At 41.5% G+C, this 25080-nt stretch overlaps 1 protein-coding gene across 3 annotated transcripts in view; it reads right to left on the minus strand.

The window, feature by feature from the left end:
- Positions 1 to 1115: 1115 nt before the first annotated feature.
- Positions 1116 to 25080, minus strand: part of MOCS1 (molybdenum cofactor synthesis 1) — a 31492-nt gene continuing 7527 nt past the window's right edge. For 2 of the 3 annotated variants that reach the window (XM_065058149.1, XM_005503820.3), the window contains exons 2-11: positions 24374 to 24506; positions 23568 to 23735; positions 20097 to 20261; positions 14108 to 14169; positions 12924 to 13035; positions 12493 to 12605; positions 11689 to 11799; positions 10732 to 10852; positions 8741 to 8788; positions 1116 to 4493 (exon numbers count right to left, since the gene is read on the minus strand). In XM_065058149.1, coding sequence (XP_064914221.1) covers positions 3622 to 4493; positions 8741 to 8788; positions 10732 to 10852; positions 11689 to 11799; positions 12493 to 12605; positions 12924 to 13035; positions 14108 to 14169; positions 20097 to 20261; positions 23568 to 23735; positions 24374 to 24506 — 1905 coding nt within the window. In that variant the 3' untranslated portion in view covers positions 1116 to 3621. Of the gene's footprint in view, positions 4494 to 8725; positions 8789 to 10731; positions 10853 to 11688; positions 11800 to 12492; positions 12606 to 12923; positions 13036 to 14107; positions 14170 to 20096; positions 20262 to 23567; positions 23736 to 24373; positions 24507 to 25080 lie in introns of all 3 variants that reach the window. The other variant, XM_065058150.1, reaches the window with a different exon arrangement.

A 25080-nucleotide genomic window follows, 5' to 3' on the forward strand; every position in this document is an offset into this window, starting at 1 on the left:
GTGACCAGCCTCAGGAGGTGGCCACGAAGGAAAGACAGGCTCAGCTGCCACAAAAGACACAGACTGAATTAGCACTGAATAGACAATAACAAACAAATGGCACATTAGCTGGGACAAGTGAGAGTTTGCAGTAGGCAAAAGCTACACTACACATGCATAGTGAGGGCTGCCACAATCTGCAACACTTGCATTTGTGTTGTGTTCTGCAGCCACAGTGTCACAGGTGTGACCTGTGCCCTTAGGGCACCCTCCAGAAGGAGGTGGTGGGCTCTGTGTTTGCACTGTTTCTTTTGGTTAAACCTGGTTCCAGATTAGTATGCAGCTCTTAGAAAAAGGACATAAAGCTTTGTGCTATCATCCCAGGATCAGCAGCATTTGGAGACTGTATCTGGAGAGAGACCCTTGGCAGGACAGCTGCTGTCTCTGTGCTCTTGCAGAGCACCTGCACTCCACTGGGGCTCTTGGCTTCCACTGGGGCTCTTGGCTTCCACTGGGGCTCTTGGCTTCCACTGGGGCTGTACAATGGGGCTGGTCACAGTGAACAGTTCAACTGTCTATAAATTTCCTCAGGTAGGAACAGGCCTTTTTGACAGCAGAAAAAGTGAGAACTTTCCTGGAAGCTGAGATGGATCAGAAGGGGAATTTCCCTTAGACCTATTAATGATTAAAGGAGGGATGGACTTCTATACAGGCATTTCCTTGGACCTCAGCTTCAGTGCACAGTCACTCAGACTAAGAGAGAGAGCTCTGGAGGTACCAGTTCCTCTGCAACACTCAGCAGTGCGGTTATACACATCCACTGACTCTGGGCACATGGGAGAAGCTGGAATAATGAGAGATGATAAATTATAATGCTTAAGCCTAGAGGATTACTCAGTTTAAGAACAGCCAGATAGAGATGAGTTTCACTCAACAACAGCAAAAAAGAACTATTAGATTCCTTATAGTAATAAGTTTTTGTGACTGATTCATTGCTAATTGCTGACTAATCACTGCAACTTAAAAGTCTGTCTTGTTGCTCATCCTGAGTTAACTATTAATGGAAGCTCGTTGATTAAAGCAGAGATGTTCCTCTCAGTGAATAAAAAGGGCATCCAAAACAAGGAGAAACATACTTCATTACAATTAGTATTTATTAAAAATGCAGTGGACAAAAATAAGGAAGCCTCCTAAAAAGCAGTCAGTTCATCAACATTTATTACATCATTGCCTACCCAGCACCACTGAAACACACAGTCCTATCAGCTCATTTCTCTTGTAAAATGTTCTATTGATCACACTTGGTTCATTATCCATAAATGTGCATAGTTTCAAGACTTGACAATGTAACATGAGCATAAAATGGCACCAAAGTCTGTTTGCCCAATGCTTCCAGCTACTCTCACCCCAAGAACATAGTGAAATGTGCGTTATTAAGATGTGCGTGGCACTTGTTCATGTGCTCTGTACTCCCTTGTATGGTCTTGAGACCTTTGTGAGAGCTTTACAGTGTGACAGCAAACTTCTCAGAAGCCAAAGAATCATATGCCTCAAAGCATCATTTTATTACTACTGAGTATGTCCTGTTAGTTTTCAAATAGCTAGAGAGTGTGTGAAGGCAGGGAGGGCAGGGCCTGTTGTGAATGGTGGGGGGAGTAAAGCGCTTGTGTAAATCAGTTAACTTGGCAGGTGACAGACGTGCTTCCTTTTCCTGACAATTTGTTTCCACGCTGAGCCAGGGAAACATTTGTGCTATTGCCACAGCAGCTCCACAGATAAAAAAGGTCTCTTGTGTTTGCGGGATCAGCTGTGATTGATGCTCATTACTGGTGTGCTGGGTACACTCCTGGGAAGGAGCAGGAGTTCCCCTACTATTAATTTACAGGCAAATCAATGATATCAAGGGAATCTTGACAGTAACAGTGAATGTAGGTGTACAAACATTTATGGAGTTTGGGCACTAAGCTTTCCAGACTCATTTCCGTTTCAGGTGGAGCTGCTATGTGGGTCATTGTACATGCCTTTTCTCACAGTGACAATGAATAAAGACTCAAATTCACCTTCAATGGAAAAAGCGCCTTCTGCAGTAAGTAATGTGTAAGATTTGTAAAGGATAAGCAAAGACAAAGACATTTGTACTAAAACCTACTGCCTGCTCATCTTAGACCTGTGAGTACTTTAAGTGAGCAGGATGTGCATGACAGTGTGGTGTGCGCTTTACTGATGCCCACAGTAATTTAACCTTATTTCATGACAAGCAGCTACTTGTAAAGTTTAAGATATATTTTTGGTAGCCTCTTTGACGTTATTAGAGCTGTCTTCAACTCTGTGCGTATGGAGAGGGAGCACCCTAAATAGTATGTGACTTCACATCAGCCATTAGCATCAGAAAACAAGTAAACCCAAGTCGAAAATTCTCTGTTTAGAGCATTTAAATTAATATTTTAAAATAATCCATTAATATTAGATAAACAATGTTGAGTAATTTCTTGTCTAGGACGGTCGTTATCAAGCTATTTAATGCTACATGACAGTGGCCACTGGTACATTTATGGGGATGTTCATATGTTTGAGGCCAGACAACTTCATGAAAGCAAATCAGAGGAACATGCAGGAAAACAATCTGTCTGAGGCAAGAGTAACTACCTTACTCTTCCAAGTGGCTACTAGTTGTAAAGGTTGCTTTATCTGTCAGGATTATGCAGGCTGCTGGTTACTAGGAGTTGCACTATAGGATGAAAAATCATGCAGCCTTCTGGGGCTTGGTGTGACATCTATTTCTAAAGTTGGGGAGAGCTGACACCTACTTCCGTGCATGGCACAATTAAGCTCTTATGCATGCAGACACAGGGTTTCAAGGTATTTGAGCGCTAAGATCAAAATGCTGGAACATGCTTCTAACACTGTAGAAGTATATTTCAGGTCAGCAAAATAATTCTTCCAAGCCTAGAAGTCCTCTGTTTCCACATCATGTTTTACAGAGGGCTCAAGGCAGACTGCTGGGCAGCTGCCATCTTTTTTTCTTTTGAAACTGATATGTGGACATTTCCCACTTGCAGGCAAGGGAAGCAGCAGCAATGCAAAGGGATGGGAGCTGCCCCTCTGACCCTGGCTCTTCCGCAGTTATAGTATAGTATAGTAAAGTGCTTGAGCTATGTCCTTCTCCTTGTCACCTTCTAAATTCAACTAAGGGGGACAGACAAAACTCTGAAATCTTAATCCTCGACTTAAAAACAGTTGCTGAATAACAGCACTTTTAGCACTTGCTTCATTTCCAGAGTTTACGGTTGCATGGTGTGATGACAGCAGCTGTGAATACTTCACAGCAAGAAGGGCAAAAAAAAAAAAAAAACAACAAACCTCTGTGGTGTATCTTGCAATCTTTGCTCAAGCTCATGGTAAGGACACTAAAATGAAGGTATTGGCAGAGTGGAGAAGTCTGTCCTCTGAAAAAGACACATGTGGTTACCAATAGGGATAAGTGTTCACTCAGGAGGAAGCTGCCAGGGTAAGGCAAGACTGGAGTCACAGGGTTGTTGTATGGTACAACTGGTGAGGTTTCCACAGCAACCAGCTGAGCAAAAGTAGTTCTGTAAGAGCCTGAACAGGAGCAGTGGTCACCTGGAGGAGTCTAGATATGATCTAGACCCTTGAGAAGTCTCCCCTCTGCCCACCTATCTTACTAAGCAACTTCACCTCTTCAATCACAATGTCATGAGTAACTGCTTTGCACATGTCATACACAGTCAGAGCAGCCAGGCTGGCAGCTGTGAGAGCTTCCATCTCCACGCCTGTCCTCCCCCAGGTCTGACAGGAGCTGCGAATCACCACTGCATATCTGGCCTCATCTAGGCTCAGAGACACCTCTACATGGTTGAGGGGGATGTTGTGACACAACGGGATCAACTGGCTGGTCAGCTTGGCTGCCTGAATTCCTGCAATCTGGGCTACTGCCAGCACATCCCCTTTCTTTAGCTGGTTCTGCCTCACCATCTCAAATGCCTTTTCACCCAGGCGGACCACAGCACCAGCAACAGCACTTCTTCTTGAATCTGGCTTCCCTCCAACATCAACCATCATGGCCCGTCCTTCCTCATCAGCGTGAGTTAAGCTGTCAGAGGCACGAGGTACCTTGGTGCAAGATCCCAAATCCCTGGTACAGAATTCAGATCCTGGACTTGACTCTTTGGACTGAGAGTCCACAGAAACTTGGCCAACAGGAGAAGCCTCAAGGCACTTTGTGTCAAATGTAGAAATCGAGTCCTTCTGGAAGACGCAGTAGCCTCTGAGCTGGGTTTGTAGAATTCCAGTCATTATGTGCCATTGTTGCTCTGGGTGAGATCCTGGCAGGAAAAGTTGCCCTGCAAGCTTATTTTTCATTAATGCTTTTCCCATTTGTTTGAGTAAACTTGCTTTCAAAGCTGGCAAATAGCGAAGTGTGTGGCCCCACTCTTTTGAATTTGGGGCATTCTGTAGGGCATCTTGGCATAGTGGGAATGACATCAAAGCAGCCTCTGGGGAAAAAAAAAAAAAGTAACATGAGAATATATCTTACTAACTAGAAAGCTAAGCTAAGTCTGCAGTAGCTGATAACCCTGCTTGGGACTTTTGATATTGCAAAAACCTCAGTAAACCTGTGAATACGCACTTTTCCTCCTCAATCTCTCTCTCTTTTCTCTCATCAGTTCCCTGCATTTGCTGGTTTGTTATTACAAACCTCAAGACTCAAATCACTTATTTCAAGGTCGCTGACAAGAAGAAACTACTTGCTTTCAAAGTATCAACACTTATTGAGAAACAGCAGCCAAGAAATCTTATAGGAACATCAGTTCTGAAGAACGGCAAGTCACAATATGTTTGGGATTGTCCCAGCAGCGTTTGTCTTTTGAAAGCCTGGCAGGGTTACTAGGAAATTCTTGCACTCGGATTCTCAACTCTGCCTTTTCAAACACCTTCCTCCCAGCACAGGTGGCTGCACTTCTGCTTTGATCTCCTTCTGCAGGGAAGGGTCATGCCAGCACTTGAGGACAGCAGGGACCAGAAGCAGGGCATCTGCCAGTGCACTATGAGCTCAGAGGGTGGCTCTGTGATTGGAACCTCACTTATAACTGCCAGCTCTTATGAGGTTAATGACAGCTGAAGTTTAAGCACTGGAAAAAACCATGCTCCTCTCATTGACAGACTACTCAGAAGTATGTTCCAAGTTGACCTGGCAAAGCTCCCAGCTGGCAGAGAGGTAGTGAGCCCTCCTGCCCATTTTGACCATTTAATCCCTTGGTTTTGGCATCTGCACAGGGCTAAATGCCAAGTGTTAAGACAAGAAGGAGTCTTTTTCACATAAAAAGTGATTTGTTTTGTAAGTAAAGAGAAAGCAGTATAGAGGTAAGTGTCTAAGCCCTAGTTTAATAGCCTCATTGATAAGCATGTTTTTGTTTTTCCTAGAGCTCCTGTTCTGTTTGCTCTGAGAACTTGGAATTAGATTTTGCTCAATAACCTCCTTTGGTAGCTCTAATATTCAGGGACTCCCTTACTCATGAGTTTTGAGACTGCCCACAGGTGAATCAAAGCAGCTTCCTGGCCCCTCTGCGCCTTGCTGAGCTGCCTCTGCTGCCCAGAGCTACACAAATCACCCTGGGCTGTCCACACGACAATAATCGACACAATGTGGACAAACAAACCAATCTCTCCCGTGTTAGTCCCAGCCTCTGCTGTAACAAGACTTAGCACTTGCCCCATTTTTGATCCAGAGTACCCTCCGAGTACCCATTACTGAAGTTTATATCAACCATAATTTTAATTATATATTTTTAAATCACTGCAATAATCTGAATGGAAGCAAAGACCCTCTTTGGTCTATAGCTGGTGGTCTATCCATTGAAAGTAAGATTCCTGCAAATTTAGTGGTAACTTGTCTACCCTCAGAGGAAGGGGATTAAATAGATATAAGCATTTTGAGTGCAACATTGCTCTGCTTCAGCAAAGCACAGAAAATTGTGCTTATCATTCCTTTCTTTCCTTCTCTCTTTATACAGGAGGTCTAACCTGAATATTCCTTTTAAAATCCAGGAACCCAAAGTATTCTGTTCTTCCTGATTCCTTAATTAGCTTTGAAGTTGAAGATAAACCCCTGGCAAGGTGCCTTGTCTTCCGGTGAAGCTGGTCTGCAAAGGCAGACACATATTTGCTTCCACAGGGTGAACAAACATAGGTGAGCACAGGAAAGTGAAGTACTGCTTGCTGGAGTGGTAAGTAAAAAGACAGAAACAGACAGTAATGCATGCAAAGCATCTTTGCTTTTCCTAACAACCTACATTTTCTTCAAGTTGTACCTAGTTATCCTTGTATTCACCTAAATTGCCCATATACCTACAGAAAAAACAGATACTGGTTTGGTAGGTACAACACAAGTGAAATCACCTCACAAACTGTTTCTCCTTATATTCTATTACTGCACCTGAAGTTTAATTGTGTCTGTTTCCAACTAGCACAACCTTGGGAGGAAAAGAAAGCAGGAGATACTTAATTTAAGGAGGAAATTCCCATAACTAAAGTGAACCCATGAGGAGAGCAATCTGCCAAAAGGAGTATTTTGATTAAGGGAAATAGGATACAAACCATCTAGCAAAGGCTCAGACAACAGCAGTGCAGGGAAGAAGTCAGGTTTGGCTCATGGGGACCAGAAAAACCAATTAGTGATTTCCACAGCATTCATTAAATCAATTCTATGCACACACCCTCCACACTGATTGCTTGCATGCCAACATTATTTGAAGTCTGTAAGTAACTCAAAACACAATTAGGAAATCTAATGATTCCCCATGGGTCATAGTGGGATACTCCCCACTCATCTTCAGTCTCTCCACTGCTGCGGTGACTGCCAGCACTTAGTCTCAAAGGGACAAGGAACAGCTGGACAGGCTGCCTCTTCCACTACATGTCAGACAATGATAAAGCACTTTTCAAAAGGAAATTGGGTGGATCTGATCTGTAGGCATCAAAACATTGCTATAAATGCTAACTTTGGAATGTGGAGATTTTTTCAAAGGCATCTTGAAAAATTATGTAGGTCCCGGTGAGCTGTCAAGAGTTCAATGTAGGGGTTTTTTCTCTTAAAAAAAAAAAAAAAGCTTTTGTCTTGCTGCAGGTCAATACACACTTTATTTAAAGGTCCACCTTCTTTTTCTGGAACGGAATGCAGTAGTGACCAGACACAAAAGAGCAAAAGCAGAGAGACAATCCTGCACCATTGAATCCATTCTCTCTAAAACTCAACATGTAAAATGATGCCCTTTTAAAGGGTAGCAAAGAGTGAAAAATATTCCCAGTGAAAAAAGCAACTATGCTAAAAGACTTCTGAAGATCCTATTTCCCACTAAAAGCAACAGAAGGACTGGCACTAGGGTTTTGTTTCAAAAATAACCAAAAGAGTAGTTATTGTATCACCTGTAGCAAAGCACCTGTTACCTTTTCCCCCAAGGGGTACCTGTTTTAAAAGCTGTGCTTTAAGCTGCAGAGCAGCTAACCTGCTCCAGAACATCAACGAATCACAGAATGTGAGGGACCTCAAAAGATCACCTAATCCCATCTGCCCACCAGAGCAGGAACACCTAGACGAGGTTACACAGGAATGTGTCCTGGCAAGTTTTGAATGTTTCCAGAGAAGGAGACTCCACAACCTCCCTGGGCAGCCTGTTCCAGTGTCTGTCACCCTCACTGAGAAGAAGTTTCTTCTCATATTTAAGTGGAACCTCCTGTGTTCCAGTTTGCACCCATTACCCTATGTCTTACCATTGGTTGTCACTGAGAAAAGCCTGGCTCCATCTGCATGACACACTCACCCTTTCTATATTTATAAACATTAATGCGGTCATTCACTGGGAGGAAAAAAGTCCGGGTTCAAAACAGAATGTTCATCTCTTCCATCCCAGCTGCATTTTTTTTCCCCTTGTTGATAAACAATAGAACGACTGCCAATTAACCTCACAGTGGTAATTCTTGCAAGCATTTCTTAAGCCTACAGAAGAAAAAAAGGTATTTGGGAAGACTGCTACCTTACAAAACCAGGAAATGTAGGGATGCAGGAGGTAAAAACACACTTAAGAAGATGTGAGAAATCAGACACAAAATGGAGCAGAAAGGCTCCTGCCCACAAGGCTGGCCAGGTACCAGACACTTAAGTTTTCATGGCTATGTTTGGACACTTTGCAGCAGTAATAGGACATTTCAAAAGAATGAAACCTCAACTTTCAGATTCTGAAGTAAAGAAGTAGCGAGGTGGGAAAACTTGCATTTCTGTCAAGTTACTGGCTCTACAGATTACGACCAAAGTTGAATTTCTTAATCAAGAAATAAAAGTCCATCCTGCATTTTTTATGTTAATACGGTAATTTGGTCCATTTCATAAAACTCACTCCAAACTGCCTTATTAGTTGTTGTACAATTCTTGTTAAAGACAAAGGAAGCAGACAGATGGAAAGACTAGTGATGCCTTTAGAAAATGTAATGACCTTTCAAAATTAGAGAAAGCAAAACCAGCCCTGTCAATCAGAAGATTGTATAAGGTTTGATGGGGACATTAAACCATTCCTCCTCTTCTACTTCAGCATAATTATAACCACAACTGCCTTTTAAGAAACCCATTTCTTTGCCTAACCAGAACTGTACACCAGTTAGACTTAAAAGCCCAATCTACTCTGATCCCCCACAGACAAAAACCAAACAAAATCATGGTATGTTTATTACGTACTGATTTGTCACCCACCAATCAGGATCATTGGCCGGTTTTTCATCCGGGAAATGTTAAACATGCCTAGAAATAAAACAAGGAACACATGAAAATCCTAGCTTTTTACCTTTTAAGTTATGCATCTGGTTTATACATTTAGTTTTTCTGCCCTTCACAGTACAACCTGCATGCTAAGCAAACCAAAGCACCATAAAGATGGAGGGAGCTGAAGGAGGGGGAACCTGGCATGGTGTTATTTAAAGCCACAGCTCCCACAGTCTCTAAGCATCCAGCAGCTATTGGTCTATTGCACTGTAGAACCCTTTCCCAGAAAGCCTTCCAGACTCTGAACTACAGTATACCGACTACAGAAATCAAACAACTTGGGACTATCTTGGTTCTTAACAATGGCATTTGACTATACTAGTTCTATGGATAATCTGTCAACAGTGTTCCAGTGCAAAGAAGTCAAATCACACAAGGCCTAAAGGACAATATGGGATTAACAAAAATTGGAAGAGGAAAGACAATGTCAGGTAAATGCTACTGATGGCAAAATGCCCTCACTAGAGGGGAAAAAAAACCCCACTCTTATTCCCTCATCCCCAACAATTAGAAATGAATGATCTAAAAGAAAAGGAACCAAACTCTCTACCCCTTCTCTAATGCTTACAGGGCTCTGGGTCAGACCAACATACTTTGCAAGTTATTCTATGTTCAGATTTAAAAGCTTCCTTGAAATTTGTTTTACACATCATGGAAAAAAAAAAAAAAAAAGGCAAAACCAGCTGTTAATATTCTGGTAGAATCTGCAAGAGAACAAAAGGGTCAAGGCATATTTTTAATGTAAAGGGGACTATTCCATGATCATGAAGCCAGGTCATGTACAAGAAGTCAGCACTCCCAGCTGCAGCCAGATTATTAAAACATGGTTAGGTACAGATGTGACTGAAATACAGTTAATATAAATTCAGAAAAGACATACAGCCTGAGGATGCAACTGCATCATCACGCACCTTGTGGATGCACCTTATGGATAGCGCTGAATGAGTGGCTACACATTTCTGCATACTCAAAAAAGAGATCTGTCATTTCTAGAAACGTGTTAAACTAATTTAAGAAAAGATGGATCTAGTACAACTCCATCAATATTTGGTTAGCTTTATGCTTTGTTGTTGTTATCATGAGCAGTGGCATTTGCATTGCTTTGAAGACAAAAGTCAGTCTGAAAGGCTTTTAGACGGTCTGGATTTTAGGTCATATGGAAGATTAGAAGACTCAAAACTGACCTCCAGATTTTGGAGTAACTCCAGGACTAGTGTGTTACCAGCTTTGTATCAGACAATACTCTTATCAGATAGGAAAATTCCTTCCTTAGTTCAAGAAGCTTAGAGAAGGCAAGAAGCTTCTGGAATGCCCACAGCCAGATCTGATCAGACTATAAAATGGGGTGCCCACCAAGGATCCCCTTTATGTGGTCTTCTCAGAGCCGCGGGTCTGCTGAAGCCGATGAGCCCTCTCCTTAGACTGGGACACCGTCTAAGGAAACTTCCCAGGATTGGAAGGACCTCACCTCCTCGTTTGGGTGAGTGATAATCTATGTCCTTGCCACATCAGGCAACTGTAATTCCTTGCGGAACTCAGGCAAGTGTAGTCCTTGTTATACAAGCAAGTGTAATTCCTTGCCTAATTCAGGCGAGTGTAGTATTCTGGAGTCAGACAGCTCTGGCTTTCTTTCTTGTGAGTGTGCAAATGCATCGTTATTCTCATTTGCTGCACCCCAGTAACTTCCTCAACTGATATCTGAACCTGTATTTTATGCTACCGGAGTGCTAATTAACTGTATAAACCCTGTTTCTAGTTGGTTGTTTTGCCAGAATCTTCCGGCCAGAATAAAAGCCTGTTTTGGACCTTGTTGTCTCCCTAAAACTGACTTCAGGGTGACACAAGTCAATGCATTCCACAGCAGTACCAGGACATTGTTTTCCCTAGTCACTGATGTTACTTCTCAGGTACAATGAACATACCAGCATGCTGTTTCTTTTTTCTGCCCACAGCAGCTCCAATGATTTGAACCAACTGTTCCTCTGAGGCACCTGACCGTAGGTGATCTCTCAAGGACACTTCTGAATTCCCAAAAAGGCACACCTGCAGTCAGACCAAGGAAACAAAAGAGGAGAAATGAGAAAGAATAGAATAAAATAAACAGCTTTTCCAAGTATATCATACTAACCTCACAGTAAAGAGTTTTGAAGAGGCCTATCCTACTCAAGAAAGAGAATATTTATGGAGATTGTTTTCTTTCTCTCTCTTCATGTACCCACACACACAGACAACTGGGGACATTTATGTAACTGAAGCTGCTTGGGCCTTGAGGCTGCTTCAGTCATCTGACAGTAGACAGTAGCACAGCTGTTGTCTGTATCAGGTGACAATGCCTAAGTGCCAATTTTTAATTGAAAACTTTAATTTTCCCCCAGAAACTGCCAGTTTCAACGTGGCAGGAAATGGTTATCCCTCCCTCTTCTACAGCCGTTGAGCAAATGTACAGGCTGCTTTTGAAGGAGAAGAGTTGCAAGAAGATGTTTGGTGAAACAAGACAGGATCCTTGTGGAACACAAAAGCCAAGCCCTTATAGCTGCTTGGATCCTTTTTAATGAGAAATCATCTGCTTGTCTCATGTTTAAGATGATTTTGAAGCAAAGATTAAAAGAAATGTTTATATTTACTGGCCTTGCAACCATGTTTTGCAACCAAGGTTCATTATGTTAGCAAAACGGAGAAACCAAAAAAAAGGTGATGTAACATCTCCCTAACAGCCCAACAAGGTGAACAAGAATACGTACAGGACAGATAAACTGGAATTAGCTGGTAATAATTATGTGCCTTTCCATCCTACTTTACATTCAAGCTACTTTTAAAGGAAGAATTTCAACACTACTTTCACTGCATGAAAGCAAAGAGAATTGTGTTTCACTACCAACCTTTAGGTTCCCATCTGCTGTTATCCTCAGCCGATTGCAGGATCCACAGAAGTGCTCTGACATGGAGGTGATAAAGCTGATTTGTCCCTGGAAATGTGGCACCTTATAACTCTAAAGAAACACAGAGGGGAAGAAAAAGAAAAGAAGTCAAATATAAACAAATCCTTTTTAAAGCTCCACTTGCCTGAAGACTAGAAGATATTTTCACATAGATTTTCTTGAGTTCTAATGTCACATGACAGAAAAAAGCAAAATCAGGTTTGTCAGGGGTTCCAATCTATTGTGCCCTGTTCCTGGAAATTCACAAACTTGTTAAATGTTTGCTCTTGTAGTTAACAACTCACAGGTGATGGCAGTAGGCATGCTATTACTGAGGCAGCCATGCACCACAGATTCATGTACACTAGAAATCCCCCATGTAGCCCCACACACTCTAAATCAATACTGTTATTTCACTGAACACCTGTTTCATCAGGCTTCTTAACGTGGAGTCATAGACAGACATGGACTGACAAAAGTTTCAAAAGCTGGATATATATGTTTCAAATAAAGGATATAAGTCTGTCATTCTTTATACCTGTCTGAGCACCTAGTAAACACATTGTATTTCCAAAGGTAAAGACTATGACCAGTGTTTAGTAAGAGTCAAACCACATGCAGGCAGCTCGACCAAAATCCCAGAATTACTACAAGGAGCATTTTTATTTTGCTTGTCAAACTTAAATGCTCAACTCAGAAAAATTTGGGGCTTTAGGGTAAGGAAAGAATGGGGGTAAATTTCACATGTTTCTTTTCTAACACCACCTTGGCTGTGCTGGAAGCTTCACAGGGCAATTTCTCCAATTCAGGCCATCGCTGCTTAATAGTATCAAGCATTTCTTTGTAGCTCACCATCTTCTTGAAGTTCCATTTATTGCCTAGAATTAATAAAACCAGCATAACTTTATACTGTGGATTTTATTGTTTTAATTAGCAGAGAACCATTCTCAACAAATCTCAGTGTTCCCTGCAGGTGTCCCAGCCCCAACTAACCCTGCTGCTAATCCTTTCCTAGTATATCTGGGGAAGACAGATAAGCTGCAAAAGATACAACACAAAACTAAATTCCTAATTCCCAAAAAGAGCTCACCAAAACTTCCAGAGACAAGCCCATAGGGTGAACAACCACCAACCAGAGTCACCTATGTCCAAGACACACTCCATGCCATGAAGAATCCCAAAACAGGACTGCGTACCATCAAAGGGCATGTATTCTATGAACCGCACATCAAGGGGCAGATCCTTTGTGAAATCCACAAAGTCCAGCAGCTCATCCTCATTGAAGCCTCGCATCACCACACAATTTACCTGCAAGAAAAGCAGGTCCCTGAAATTAGTGAGAAGAGTATGACTTTCTGCCCTCTTACACAAGGTTTCACAGTCCTTACCCACCTAAGGTATGGCAGTTTTTACTGTCTAAAATGACAATTCCACTCTCCAGTCCGAGGTTATATGGATTCTTTAACAGTGCTAACAAGGTACCTTCTAGACTACTCTTTTTGGCAAATGTCACACAAATGTCCCACACCAGGAAGTGTCCACAGCACACTCCATAAACATAGGCTGCAGGATGACTAGCTTATATGCACATTTCTCATAAATAATATTTACACTGGAGCCTCAGGTACTCTCTGCTTTATCTGAAGAACAACAGACAGCTCCGCAGTTGCTAAAACACTCCCTGTTAGCAAGGCAGATAGTATGTCCAAACATTGTGCATCATGATTATCAAGATCATTCAGGAAAGCTTAAACCTAGTTTAATTTCAAGTGTTTTTCATAGCTCTATAGCCTGAAACACTTGCACACCTTCCAGAGCACTGGTGAAACTGAAGTGAACCACAGGTGCAGAACTGCAAACAGCTGAGTTGGGGTGAAGTTTCATGTTACAGCTGAGCTGGTTTACCTGCAATCCCCCCAGAGGAGGACTCCCTTTCCCTCCCTCCCTCACACTGGCACTCAGAGCCTGCTGTCAGCAGCTGAAGGAGGTAAACCAGGAATAAATGAATGTCTTTCTGCAGGGTAGTTTTCTGTCTGTTAACTCTCTTGGCCCAGTTCACAGCTGGGTCAGACAAGTGCCAAATCAATAGAGGGGGCAGGAAGAGGCAAGTACAGAGCTGGACCACCCTGGAGCTTACAGTAAGGCTGCCAATAGGTTTGGTGCCACAGTGAACCAGCACCCTCAGCTGCAGGAGGAGATAATGTGAATTTCCCCAATCACATCTTGATGTGATCTTCACTCTACTAAAATTTTTCAGTCTCACCAGAAGTTATTCACAGAGGTGGGGGAAATAATAAATTCCTCATCAGGCGAGCTGTATCTTTCACCACCATTTATGGTAACACACAACAGTTCCAGAGTAAATAAACACTGGCTTTACCTTAACAGGATGGTAGCCAAGTTCAGTGGCTTTGTGGATTCCTTCCATTACCTTATGAAAGCCTAAGATATAAAAAGAATTAAAAAAATATTTTTCTTGTATAAAAACAGAATGCAAAAGGAGGTTATTTAGTACAAGACAAAAAGATGACAGAGAGAAACCAATCTGATTCCACAGACAGGGCTGCAATTCAGAAGAGCTGCAAGTAAAGACTTCAGTGCCACACGCACACCCCACACACCCTCCCCAGAGGCTGCCAGTGTTACTGTGGTCAAGTCACCAAAACACATTTTTTAATGGGTATCTGAGTAGTTAAAATATTGGTATGCTTTTCTGCATATTTGGACATCAATCTATTGTTTGCATATGATTCTCCACTGCTCCATACTCAGCTTTGCCTTGTGTTATGTTCTGAAAGAGAGTGGCAAGCATTGGTGAACTGCCTCCAGATGCAGTGATGAATGTTAAATTAATGTTTATTTGATAATAATGGCACATGTGTCTTTGCCAAAATGGTAGAATCTCACTGTTCTCAGCCAGACAGCAATATTGCAAAGTAAATTTTTAAAGATTTATCTGAAGCGAGTATGGAGGGGAATGGGGTTAAGAACAAACAAAAGCCCCTTGATTCCCTGTTCATCCCTGACTACAGGTGTCATTGGCTTCCCAGAGCTACTGACTATCTGTTAGTTTGAAAATCACAGGAAGCATTTTACATAATTGTCATTTTTATGACTAAACATGTAAAGTTGTTGAGCATAACATGGGGGCAGGGGGGGAATTAGAGCATTTAGGCAAGCAGTTCAGTTGGCTTTTGAACCTTGAAGACAAATGAGAGATGTCAGTAACTGCAGTGGCTTCAAGGAATGAAGTGCCTGGCCTCACCCTGCCATTTAGAGTGGCCTACACTTGTCAGCTGCTCCCAAAGAGCTACGGTTAATTTAGGGCAAGTATATTCACCCCTGCACATACCACCTAAATTTGGAAGAAAAAATAAAGTGACAATGCAGTTTTGGAATTCCAAAGGCCTTTAGGAAAGCCTCTTAATCATCCCATTCAAGCCACATCTTCTGCCAACTTTAAACAAAGTTAAGACCCTGCATCATGATACCAGTTTTACATTTGACAGATTATTCCTTCCCTGCCATGCTCACTAGCTGGCAGAGAAGCAGGGTGATGGGAGTAAGAAAGAGACAGAAGCTACCGAGCTCTGGGTACGCATTTCTGGCGAGCAGCATGCTCGGCTGCCAGCCCAGTTTGTGAATGTCTCTCCTGCCCTGTCAGGTACCAGACTAAGTTCTCCTGTTCTGCACTCTGAACTCAGGTGTGAGAGACCAAATGCTGTATGGGATTGTGCTCCTTCTTCCAAACCTGTAGGCTTCAACAGTGAATACTTTACACATGCAAGCAAAAGGGTAATATCTTCCAGAAGTTTGTGCTGACAACCCCTGTGCTGTTCCTAGTCCTATGTTTTTCCATGTAGGTCCATCAACCTCCTTTCCCCTATCTTTTATCTACTGGAAACTCAGATCCTCTAGTGAAGACCTCACACCTGCATTAATCTGTAGGTGTTTTCCCAGAAATGAGCAATAACTTAGTAATAATCTGTGCATACTTTATATTGGATGCATTTAACATGAGGGAAAAGAAAAAAGACACGATGCTTTAACTGCTTTCTGGCTGATAAAGGCATTATAAAGCATAAAGACAGGAAAGCAGAAGATGCTAACTGTTTTATAAGCAGACCCTAATACAGTCCTGGCTGCAAAGAGAGAGGTGATGAGCAAGGAGAAGACAGCAAACTCACACTTGCAAGCAACTGTTTGAACTTATAACTTGTCACCCTTCTCCTTCACTACCTCCTTGTTCTGCACGTGCTCAGGAAGTTTGCAGCCCTGGTGGTACTTTTGTTTCAATTAAGCAAGTTTGCAGGCTGAATGTGGCAACAGAGATAATGATACACCACTGTAAGCACAGCCCAGAGCCACGAAAGGGATCAAAAAACTCCCCAACAGCTTAGAAAACCTTATGTGCAACTTAAGGATTGTAGAAAGCTGAAACTGAACTTAACTAAAAAGGTGAGCAGGCAATCACTAGCAAGCAGTAGATAAAAAACCCTGCATGTTGGAATACTTGCACACTTGGGTTCAGCTCGCTGTAGAGGTACGGAACAGGATTACAGCTTACAATGCATCCAACTCAGCATCCCTCCCAGTTCTGCCTCTTACCTCCTGACACGCTACCAGAAGAGTGTGGTTTAGAACAGCTATCAAAAACCTCCACAACAAAAAAAAAAAAAAAGGAAAAGAAGAGGCTATTCTGATCAACAATGATTATAGCTTTTTTGCATGAAAAGATTTTGGGGGCAGGGTGATTATTTAAAATAAAAATTTGTAACATTAAAAAACCAAAAATCTGTAACCATATTTCCTATTTTGACGTTAACTGTTTTTTCTTTATGAAAAACATGTGTATTGCCATACTTACCGAAACATCCTTTCTAGATCAAAGTTCTCGTGTGGTAATGGAACAACAAAAAGAAAAAACCCAAAACACTTCTAAATATTAGAGCACAAATTAATACTAGATTTAATTGTGTCCAGAAATATAAGAGTGTCAAGGCACAGAAGCTCTCTAAGTTTCTGTTCGAAATCTCAAAACGCAACTCTTCCCCCCAATGGAAAATCTCAGTATTTTCATCTTTTTAAATTTCTTCTGAAATCGTAACTTTAGCCAACTTAGAAGCACAGAGAACCTTAGACACATCCAGAACAATCCTATGTGGGACAACAGCCCCCAACCTTTAATCCTTACAAGAAGAAAGGCTTCAAGTCAATGTTTAATGATTCAATTACAGTACAATATTAGCTCATTTTCCTTGTACTGAACAAAGAAGGGACAGGCTGTGAAACAGGTTAGACTGGCTACCTGCAAGAAAGTAGTTTCCGTTTATTTATCCCTTAGAACGGGGTAGATGGGGAAAAGTAGAAATACTTTGGTCCTCTAATGTGTTTTCATACAGCAGGGAAATCTCTGATCATCTCACAGTCATTTCCTCCACCCCAACTATTTGGGAATAAAAGCAGGCATAACGCAGGCCACCTGCAAAGATAACAATGTTCCAGCCTCTTCTTAAAAGCCCAGAATGAGTTTCCAAAGGAAAGGAAAAATTGATTCCAAGTTTCTCGATTTCCTGGTTAGCTCCATAATCAGGTGTCACCTTTACTTTCTACAGAAGTTACCAGCCTGTAGGAATCTAAGACCAGGAATCCCTCTCACCTTAAGAGGAGCTATATCTTGTTGCCTCTGGAACTGCCACAGGAGACAGGGTAGAACAGTAGGGCAGGCACTTTATTCTCTGCTCATTCCATACTTGGAAATCTCCTATTAAACAAAAAACCCTCAAAAACAACAAAGTATTTTTTACATAATTTCAGCCCTAGACAAAAGGAAAAAAACCACACACACAAAAAAACCTACAAAACCACAACAAAAAACACAACACAAACTCACTATTATTATTTTTACCTGAGCTCTGCTTAAAAAAAAAAAATATATATATATATATATCTATGATAAGGAACTTATTCTCCTCCTTAAAAATATTGAGTCACAGAAACTCCTCTGTTCATTCTCTGTGCTATTCAGCTGAGCACTTTCTCTCTTTGTGGGTAAAGACCTATTTTACTTTTAAGAGGAAGGAGAAAAAGAGAACATTTATTTATATAAAAGTTACCCTCACCTCACAACAACTTTCAAATTACTTTATAAGCAGCTTCCTACCAGCTTCCAATCAGATATAAAGAGCTGTGGCCATATAATTTAGGGAGCTGGAATCACAGCAGCACAGAATGTTAGGGATTGGAAGGGACCTTGAAAGATCATCTAGTTCAATCCCCCTGCCTGAGCAGACACACCCAGATGAGGTTACACAGGACAGTGTCCAGGTGGGTTTTGAATGTCTCCAGAGTAGGAGACTCCACAATCCCCCTGGCAGCCTGTTCCAGTGTTCTGTAGTTTCTTCTCAAATTTAAGTGGAACCTCTTGTGTTCCAGCTTGAACCCATTACCCCTTGTCCTATCATTGGTTGTCACCAAGAAGAGCCTGGCTCCATCCTCATGACACTCACCCTTTATATATTTGTAAACATTAACGAGGTCACCCCTCAGTCTCCTCCAAGCTAAAGAGACCCAGCTCCCTCAGCCTTTCCCCATAAGGGAGATGCTCCACTCCCTTAATCATCTTTGTTGCCCTGTGCTGGACTCTCTCCAGCAGTTTCCTGTCCTTCTTGAACTGAGGGACCCAGAACTGGACACAATACTCCAGATGGGGTCTCACCAGGGCGAAGTAGAGGGGAAGGAGAACCTCTCTTGATCTACTAACCACCCCCCTTCTAATACACCCCAGGATGCCATTGGCCTTCCTGGCCACAAGGGCCCAGTGCTGGCTCATGGCCATCCTGCTGTCCACCAGAACACCCAGGTCCCTTTCCCTTACGCTGCTCTCTAATAGGTCATTCCCCAACTTATGCTGGAACCTGGGGTTGTTCCTGCCCAGATGCAGGACTCTACACTTGCCCTTGCTGTATTTCATTAAATTTTTCCCCACCCAACTCTCCAGCCTGTCCAGGTCTCGCTGGATGGCAGCACAACCTTCCAGCGTGTCAGCCACTCCTCCCAGCTTAGTGTCATCAGCAAACTTGCTGATAGTACACTCTATTCCCTCCAAATCGTTGATGAATATATTGAATAATATGGGCCCCAGTACTGAGGATCAGGTTTGCTCCTTCAGTAGTGAATAAAGTGCTTGTTTCCAGTGAATGTCACAAAACAGGTAATATTCAAATGCAAAAAGCAGAAGCAAAGAAAACAGTCAGCACCTGCTTGCAATTACATACTCCCAGATATTTCTCTGGAAGCCAGTTGTGCCATGACACAACCAGATTAATGCAATAGCCTATGCTGGCAGGATAATGCTCCAATCAGCTTTACGACAGGAACAGACTTCTGCACCATGATGTAGAAACCTCAAGAGGTGCTCCCAGAGAGACTATAGATAAGGACAACTTCCTGTACCTGTCAGCAGAACTTCAGTTTGATAGCAGAATGATTCAAACACTGAATGATTTCTCAGAGCATCCAAGATTTCTACATTCCTTGCCCTACTTTTCTCTGGCGTTGTTCTACCATCTAGTGGCTATTTGGAGGTTTTGTCTGAATTAGTAGTTCACAGACTGCCTAAGTTACATTACTGGACAGAAACAGAATGATACAAGATCTAATTAGTTTCAGGTTGGAAGGAAGCCCAACCATGAAGATGAACTTCATGATGAGCTTTCAGATTCATTTAAACAAGAATCTGTAATACTGGGCACAGCTAAGCCTTTTTGAAACTTTGTTTGGAGTTCCTAGAACAGCTCAATCAGAGAAAAGTTCCAAAGCTTGCACCTATCCTCAAATTAACTCTGTCACGATTTATGTTCACTCCTATTAAAAGGTAGTGGAGGCATGGAACATCACTAATCACAAGTGAGACCACTGCAAGCATACCCCAAGTATAACTTCAAGAAACGGCCACTGTTCATGACAGGAAGTTACATTTCTTGTGGCATCTTAGTCCCCAGCTGTTTTTTGAACAGTGTCAAAGAGCAGCACGCAAGACCAACACCAGATTTGGAGAATCCTCTTGACATCCATGACTAACCAGCAACCAGCCAGCTACTGGCAACTGTAGTCACAGTCCCACTTACTGTGGTGAACTGAGCATCTTCTACTCCACCAGCTGCAAGGGTCTCTACCTGCCTAAGGGTTGTAGAAAGAAGGGAAGAGAGTCACTAGAGAAATCAGCTAGGTTTGACTAGATTCTTCCTAACCTCAGAAGGATGACAATAGACTCCCCTTCCAAAGTAATTGAGGGCGAAAGGCACACCAAACAATTCACAACATTACTGCAAGTATTAACACAGTTGCCTTAGAAGACAAGCCTGTACCTTTCCTCCGGACAATGAACTCAAACTTAGCTGGGACCAAAGTATCCAGGCTAATGTTAACAGCATTTAGTCCTGCCTCCTTCAGTCGGGGCAGTAATCTGGCCAAGTTGATCCCGTTGGTTGTGACAGCAATGTTTTTCAGCCCTTCTAGCTTGTTCAGTTGCCCTAGGAAAATAAAAAGTAAAAAGAATACTTTAAAAGAAAACCCAAATGAAGATTTGTGAAACAATAAAACAAAATATCACTGAGGGTGTGAGGAAAACATGGACAAGTCAATGCTTCAGCCTTCTTACAGATGTCTTGGTTTATGAGACCCATTTTAGCACAAAGCCATTTCAGAATGTACAAAACACAATCATTTATTGCATGCAAAATTTATTATAAAGAACACCAATTTTGTTCTCCGTTTCTTAGAGTGAATGGCTACTTTATTGTTGGAAGAACGCCTCTGATTTTGTTTACCTTCTTTCCCTCAATTTTGCTTTGCAAACCAAATTCTGTGTTGTGCAACAACAATAAGCAGCAAGCCATCCCTTTCACACCTGACATGTGAACTGTGTTTATCTAGCAACATTTGTCCTGCTCTACCAAAAAACCATTCTAACTCAGAGGTAGCTGCCAGCAGCAGTGACTTTACACTACTGAAAGAAATACCACATATATTTCTAAATAAACAGAAAAAGGTCACCATATTAGGCCACTCCAGAGAATCCAAGGCAACAACACTGAATGGACAAAACACTTGCTCTTGACAACTTCCATGACTCATACTGGTAGCCTAGCCAATTGAAAAGAGCTTACACAAGACACTAAAAAATGGCCAGCAAAAGAAAACCACATAAGAAACAGTTAATAACATGAGATTAAGATTTAGAAAAGAGCTGCCCTCTCAGCCCAAATGCAAAAAAACCCAAAATACCAGATCTCCAGAGGGCAGGGTTTCAAACCTCCAGTTACCAGAACAATAACAAAGAGGAAAAAAACCCATAAGCCACTTGCAGAAGCAGAGCAATGGCAAAGTAATTTTCTTATTTTCCCTCCTCCCTTCTCTCAGAGCCCCCACCCTAATTAGTTGAAAAATATTTGAAGAACCCTTACTCTTGAGGCAGCTTTAATTACAGCACAAATATTTCATAATCCCTTTGCTTCTCCTTATTTTACCTCTATTTGTTCCTCTTGATAAGGGTTTTACTTCTGCTTTATCTAATTTCCCAGCTATTCTCAAAATATTCACCCTAAACTGGGCCCAAAACTCTGGAGTAGGACAAGCCAGGTCACACCGAAGATGCTGAAGCTTTACAGCAGCAGCATTTTGCAACATGATTAGGAGCCCTGTAAAGACATTTGGAAACTGAGGTAGTAAAGACTGCTCTTTTGTTACAAAGAACTAGATTTTTCTGGCATTCACGTCTCAGAATTCATGACCACGAATACCCTTTTCCTGAAGGATGAGTTCTACTTATGCAAGCATATAAAAAATTACTTAACGCTAACTACCACAAGCAGCCTAGTCTTTATGAGAACATAGGATATCCTCTGCTGCCAGAGGGTAGCACAGGAACACCACTGCTTTTAGTTACAGCCTCAGAACACACAAAATGCTCAACCTCCTAACAACAGAGAAAAAAAGACTAGCTACTATACAGACTTCACTGTTAGAAATGTAAAATGGATAAAGACGTAGAATAAAACCAAAGCCATGTTTGCAGCCTAAAATGGTAAACTTAAAAAAGTAGCACCAGCTGATTGGGTCAGTTAGTGCAGGGAGCAGCTTTCTCAATGCATCTTCTTCCTCATCAGGCAGGAGAAGATACAGGATGAGGCGCTAGAAATACACTAATATGTCAAACCACCTGTAAGAACAAACTGGACAGAAACCAATTGTGAGAAACTAAGAACTTAACACTAAAGTTAAAAAGGACCAGTTAGTACACTCTGCTTTATCTTTGCAAGCCAAAAAGTGGAACAGTTGCAGTTGCTGGGTTTCTTGGCTTGTTGACCTCTAAATTCAAAGGGGATTGAAGAGATTTCATAACTTTGTAACTCACCTTGTACCTGTACTACATATGTTTGCTGACCTTTAGCCACTGATTTAGCAACAATCAGCACAAGCAACAGCAACTGATAAAACTATCAAATAGAAAAGGAAACAGAACAGATGCTATAATTCAATAGCATGAAACTAAAAGCTTGTTTGTCAGGCTCATGCCATCAAGTAAACCCTTTTATATTTATTTTTTCCTTTAGGATTAAGAGCATCTTCTCAAACAGACAAGTTGCTTACATATTCTCCACTTCACTCTTGAAATGTGTACGTTGCTACAGAAAGTCATCCAACCATCTGTCCCCCACCCCAGGAAAAACTGTTTTCTAAGTGGAGATCTGTACCTCTCAGACTATTAATAATAAACAGCTATCACACAGCTTTAATCCAGTGCTAATTTAAACTTTGAGTATCTCAAGGAGATGGATTTTATATTCCACTATCAGCTGCTTCAGAAAAGTCTCAACCATATGTTTTCAGCAGCTGCCAGGACATGACTTAGCTTTCAGCAAGTGTTGGTTGCTGAGTCGGTTTATGTATGTGCATACATTAAAAGATTTGAAATAATCTGAAGAACCATAGCAGGTCTCTGAATAACACGGTCTCCTACAGTAGCTTAAAATCACATTTCTTCCTTGAAACAAAAAAAAGTTTGAGCTTGAGTGTTAGAAAACCCAGTGACAGTAATCAAGCACTAATATTTTTGACCTTTATTAGTATTTCATAGACCATTTATGGTTAAGAGAAAGGTTTGCTGAAAACAAACCTAACTTAAATCTCAACCCTATTCAGCACCTGAGATATTGTACCCAGCTTCTATAAAACACCTCGAAATCCAGTTTAACTCTACCCCAGCTCAAACCAGTACATTGTGCTAAGACGGTTTCAATTTAGGTGCCTGACTTAAATTCTGCAGAAGACATTTTTGGGCTTGTTTTCCCTTCAGTGAGTTTTCCCATAGATGTTACATGCAATCTTTTTAGTTTTGACTTTTCTGTTGGTGCCAAACATGTGCACCACAGAGTAACAGCAAACTCTGTCAACACAATGCAATTGAAGGAGACAGACTTCTAAAAATTACGCAGTACATATCAGCTGCTTCTCCTCAGTGAGGATCTGGTCACATCAGTTCTTGATTTTTCACCCCAAAGCTGCATTATTGCAAACTACTCCAGTAGATGTTAAATATGAAGACAATGCTAAGTTCAGATGTTAGAATATTAAAAGATATAAGTTCCATCCAAACAGCAGGGCAGAACTGGAAGTTTTCTGAAAGGAACTATCTTGCATTTCAAAATGTTGTGAAAATGCACCATCATTTTATTCTTCGGGTTGCTGGACTGTATTAGTAGAAAGTTATAAGCATAGTTCTTGGATCAATATATAGCAAGTCACTTTGAAACACACTGTATTTATTGGGAACTCACCAACAATATCGACCACATCGGGTCGGATAAGTGGCTCTCCTCCTGTCAGTCGGATCTTCTCTACACCTTCTTTCACAAACAGTTTGGCTAGGGTGATTATCTCCTGAGCAGTAAGCAGCTCTGATTTAGGAGTCAGCTGAACACCTTCCTCTGGCATACAATACTGACCTGAAACAAAGAATACAGACATACACGGGAAAAAAATAAACAGCTGCAGTTAATCTAATATTGACAGGAAAAAATGCCCCAAGAGCAATTGTCTTTAATGGATGTCAAATGATTTTGCTTTTCTGTAATTACAGGTAAAATCATACAACAAATCTTACAAGCAATCTCCTAACAATTTCCTCTTTTCCTTCAAAAGAAAACTCTAGACTCATTTGACATGCCTCAAAATTACACTTGGAAGGGAAAGCTGATCTTGTTTCTATGTAATCTGCATTCCAACAGAGGCACCAAAGCGAACTGGAAAGCACTGGGACAACGCCACAAACTTCACAGATGTAACCGTGGGAATACCTAGGTACGAGTTCTCACGGTTATCACACACTTTGGGTATGACAACACACCAAATCTGATGAAAGACCTGTCACTCTCACCTGTCTCTGCCAGACCCCTAGGCTTGCTCCTGCTTCCCCATCCTATCAACAGCTCAGCCTCAAACCAGTCTCTATCTTTTACCTTTACTTTGTGAAGAAAAGAAACAGCACAGAGCCAACAGAGCAGTAAGTACTCAATCTCAATTCTTGGCCTGTGCACAATATGTCATGTAAGAGCTTTGTGGAAGGGAAAAAGCAGATGCTTACACCTGAGGTTGCATTTCTCAGTCAAAGAAATTCGCAAGTAGTTGTGCTGACGCCCAAAGCTGTCCGTCAAAAAAGCTGAGAAGGGAGCAGCATGTTCCAGTAGAAAGCGTCCTCTTCCTGAGCTCTGCAATTCCTGTAATGGAAACAATGAAATAGTAAATATTTTAACAGTTATCCTCACTATCAACTTGGTGTATAAATATTAACTTTGAACTCAACTGATAATTATTATTCCAGGGACAATAGACCAAGACTTTGCCTTTATGGTCAAAATGGCTGTTTGGAGATTAAGTTCCACATCCTTAATTCCATGAAACTGTACTATCATTTTCCATGTGCATTTAAAGATACAGCCTCTTTGCAACAGGTGCTTCAGGCTTTTTATGCAGCATAGGAAGCAGCTTTTTCAATTGCATGCCTCTTCACTTTCCAGAATGATCCAGGACCACTCCATCTCACTACAGCCCTCAGATAAATGAAATATATGTATCCCATACATGAGTGTCTCTGCATTTCAAGACATGAGAACTAAAAGTTGATGAAACTCTGCATGTCTGCTTGTCTCCCTAACAACCTCCATCTGCAAGACATAACATCTTATTAACAGCAAAACCACAGTATTGCTGTGTACAATTATGTTTTGTGATGTCTCTTTCAAGCACATTTCCAACAAGGTCTTCTTGCCCAAATCCATACAATACAATACT

The sequence above is a fragment of the Columba livia genome, chromosome 3 (genome assembly GCF_036013475.1).
Source record: "Columba livia isolate bColLiv1 breed racing homer chromosome 3, bColLiv1.pat.W.v2, whole genome shotgun sequence".
Taxonomy (NCBI): domain Eukaryota; kingdom Metazoa; phylum Chordata; class Aves; order Columbiformes; family Columbidae; genus Columba; species Columba livia.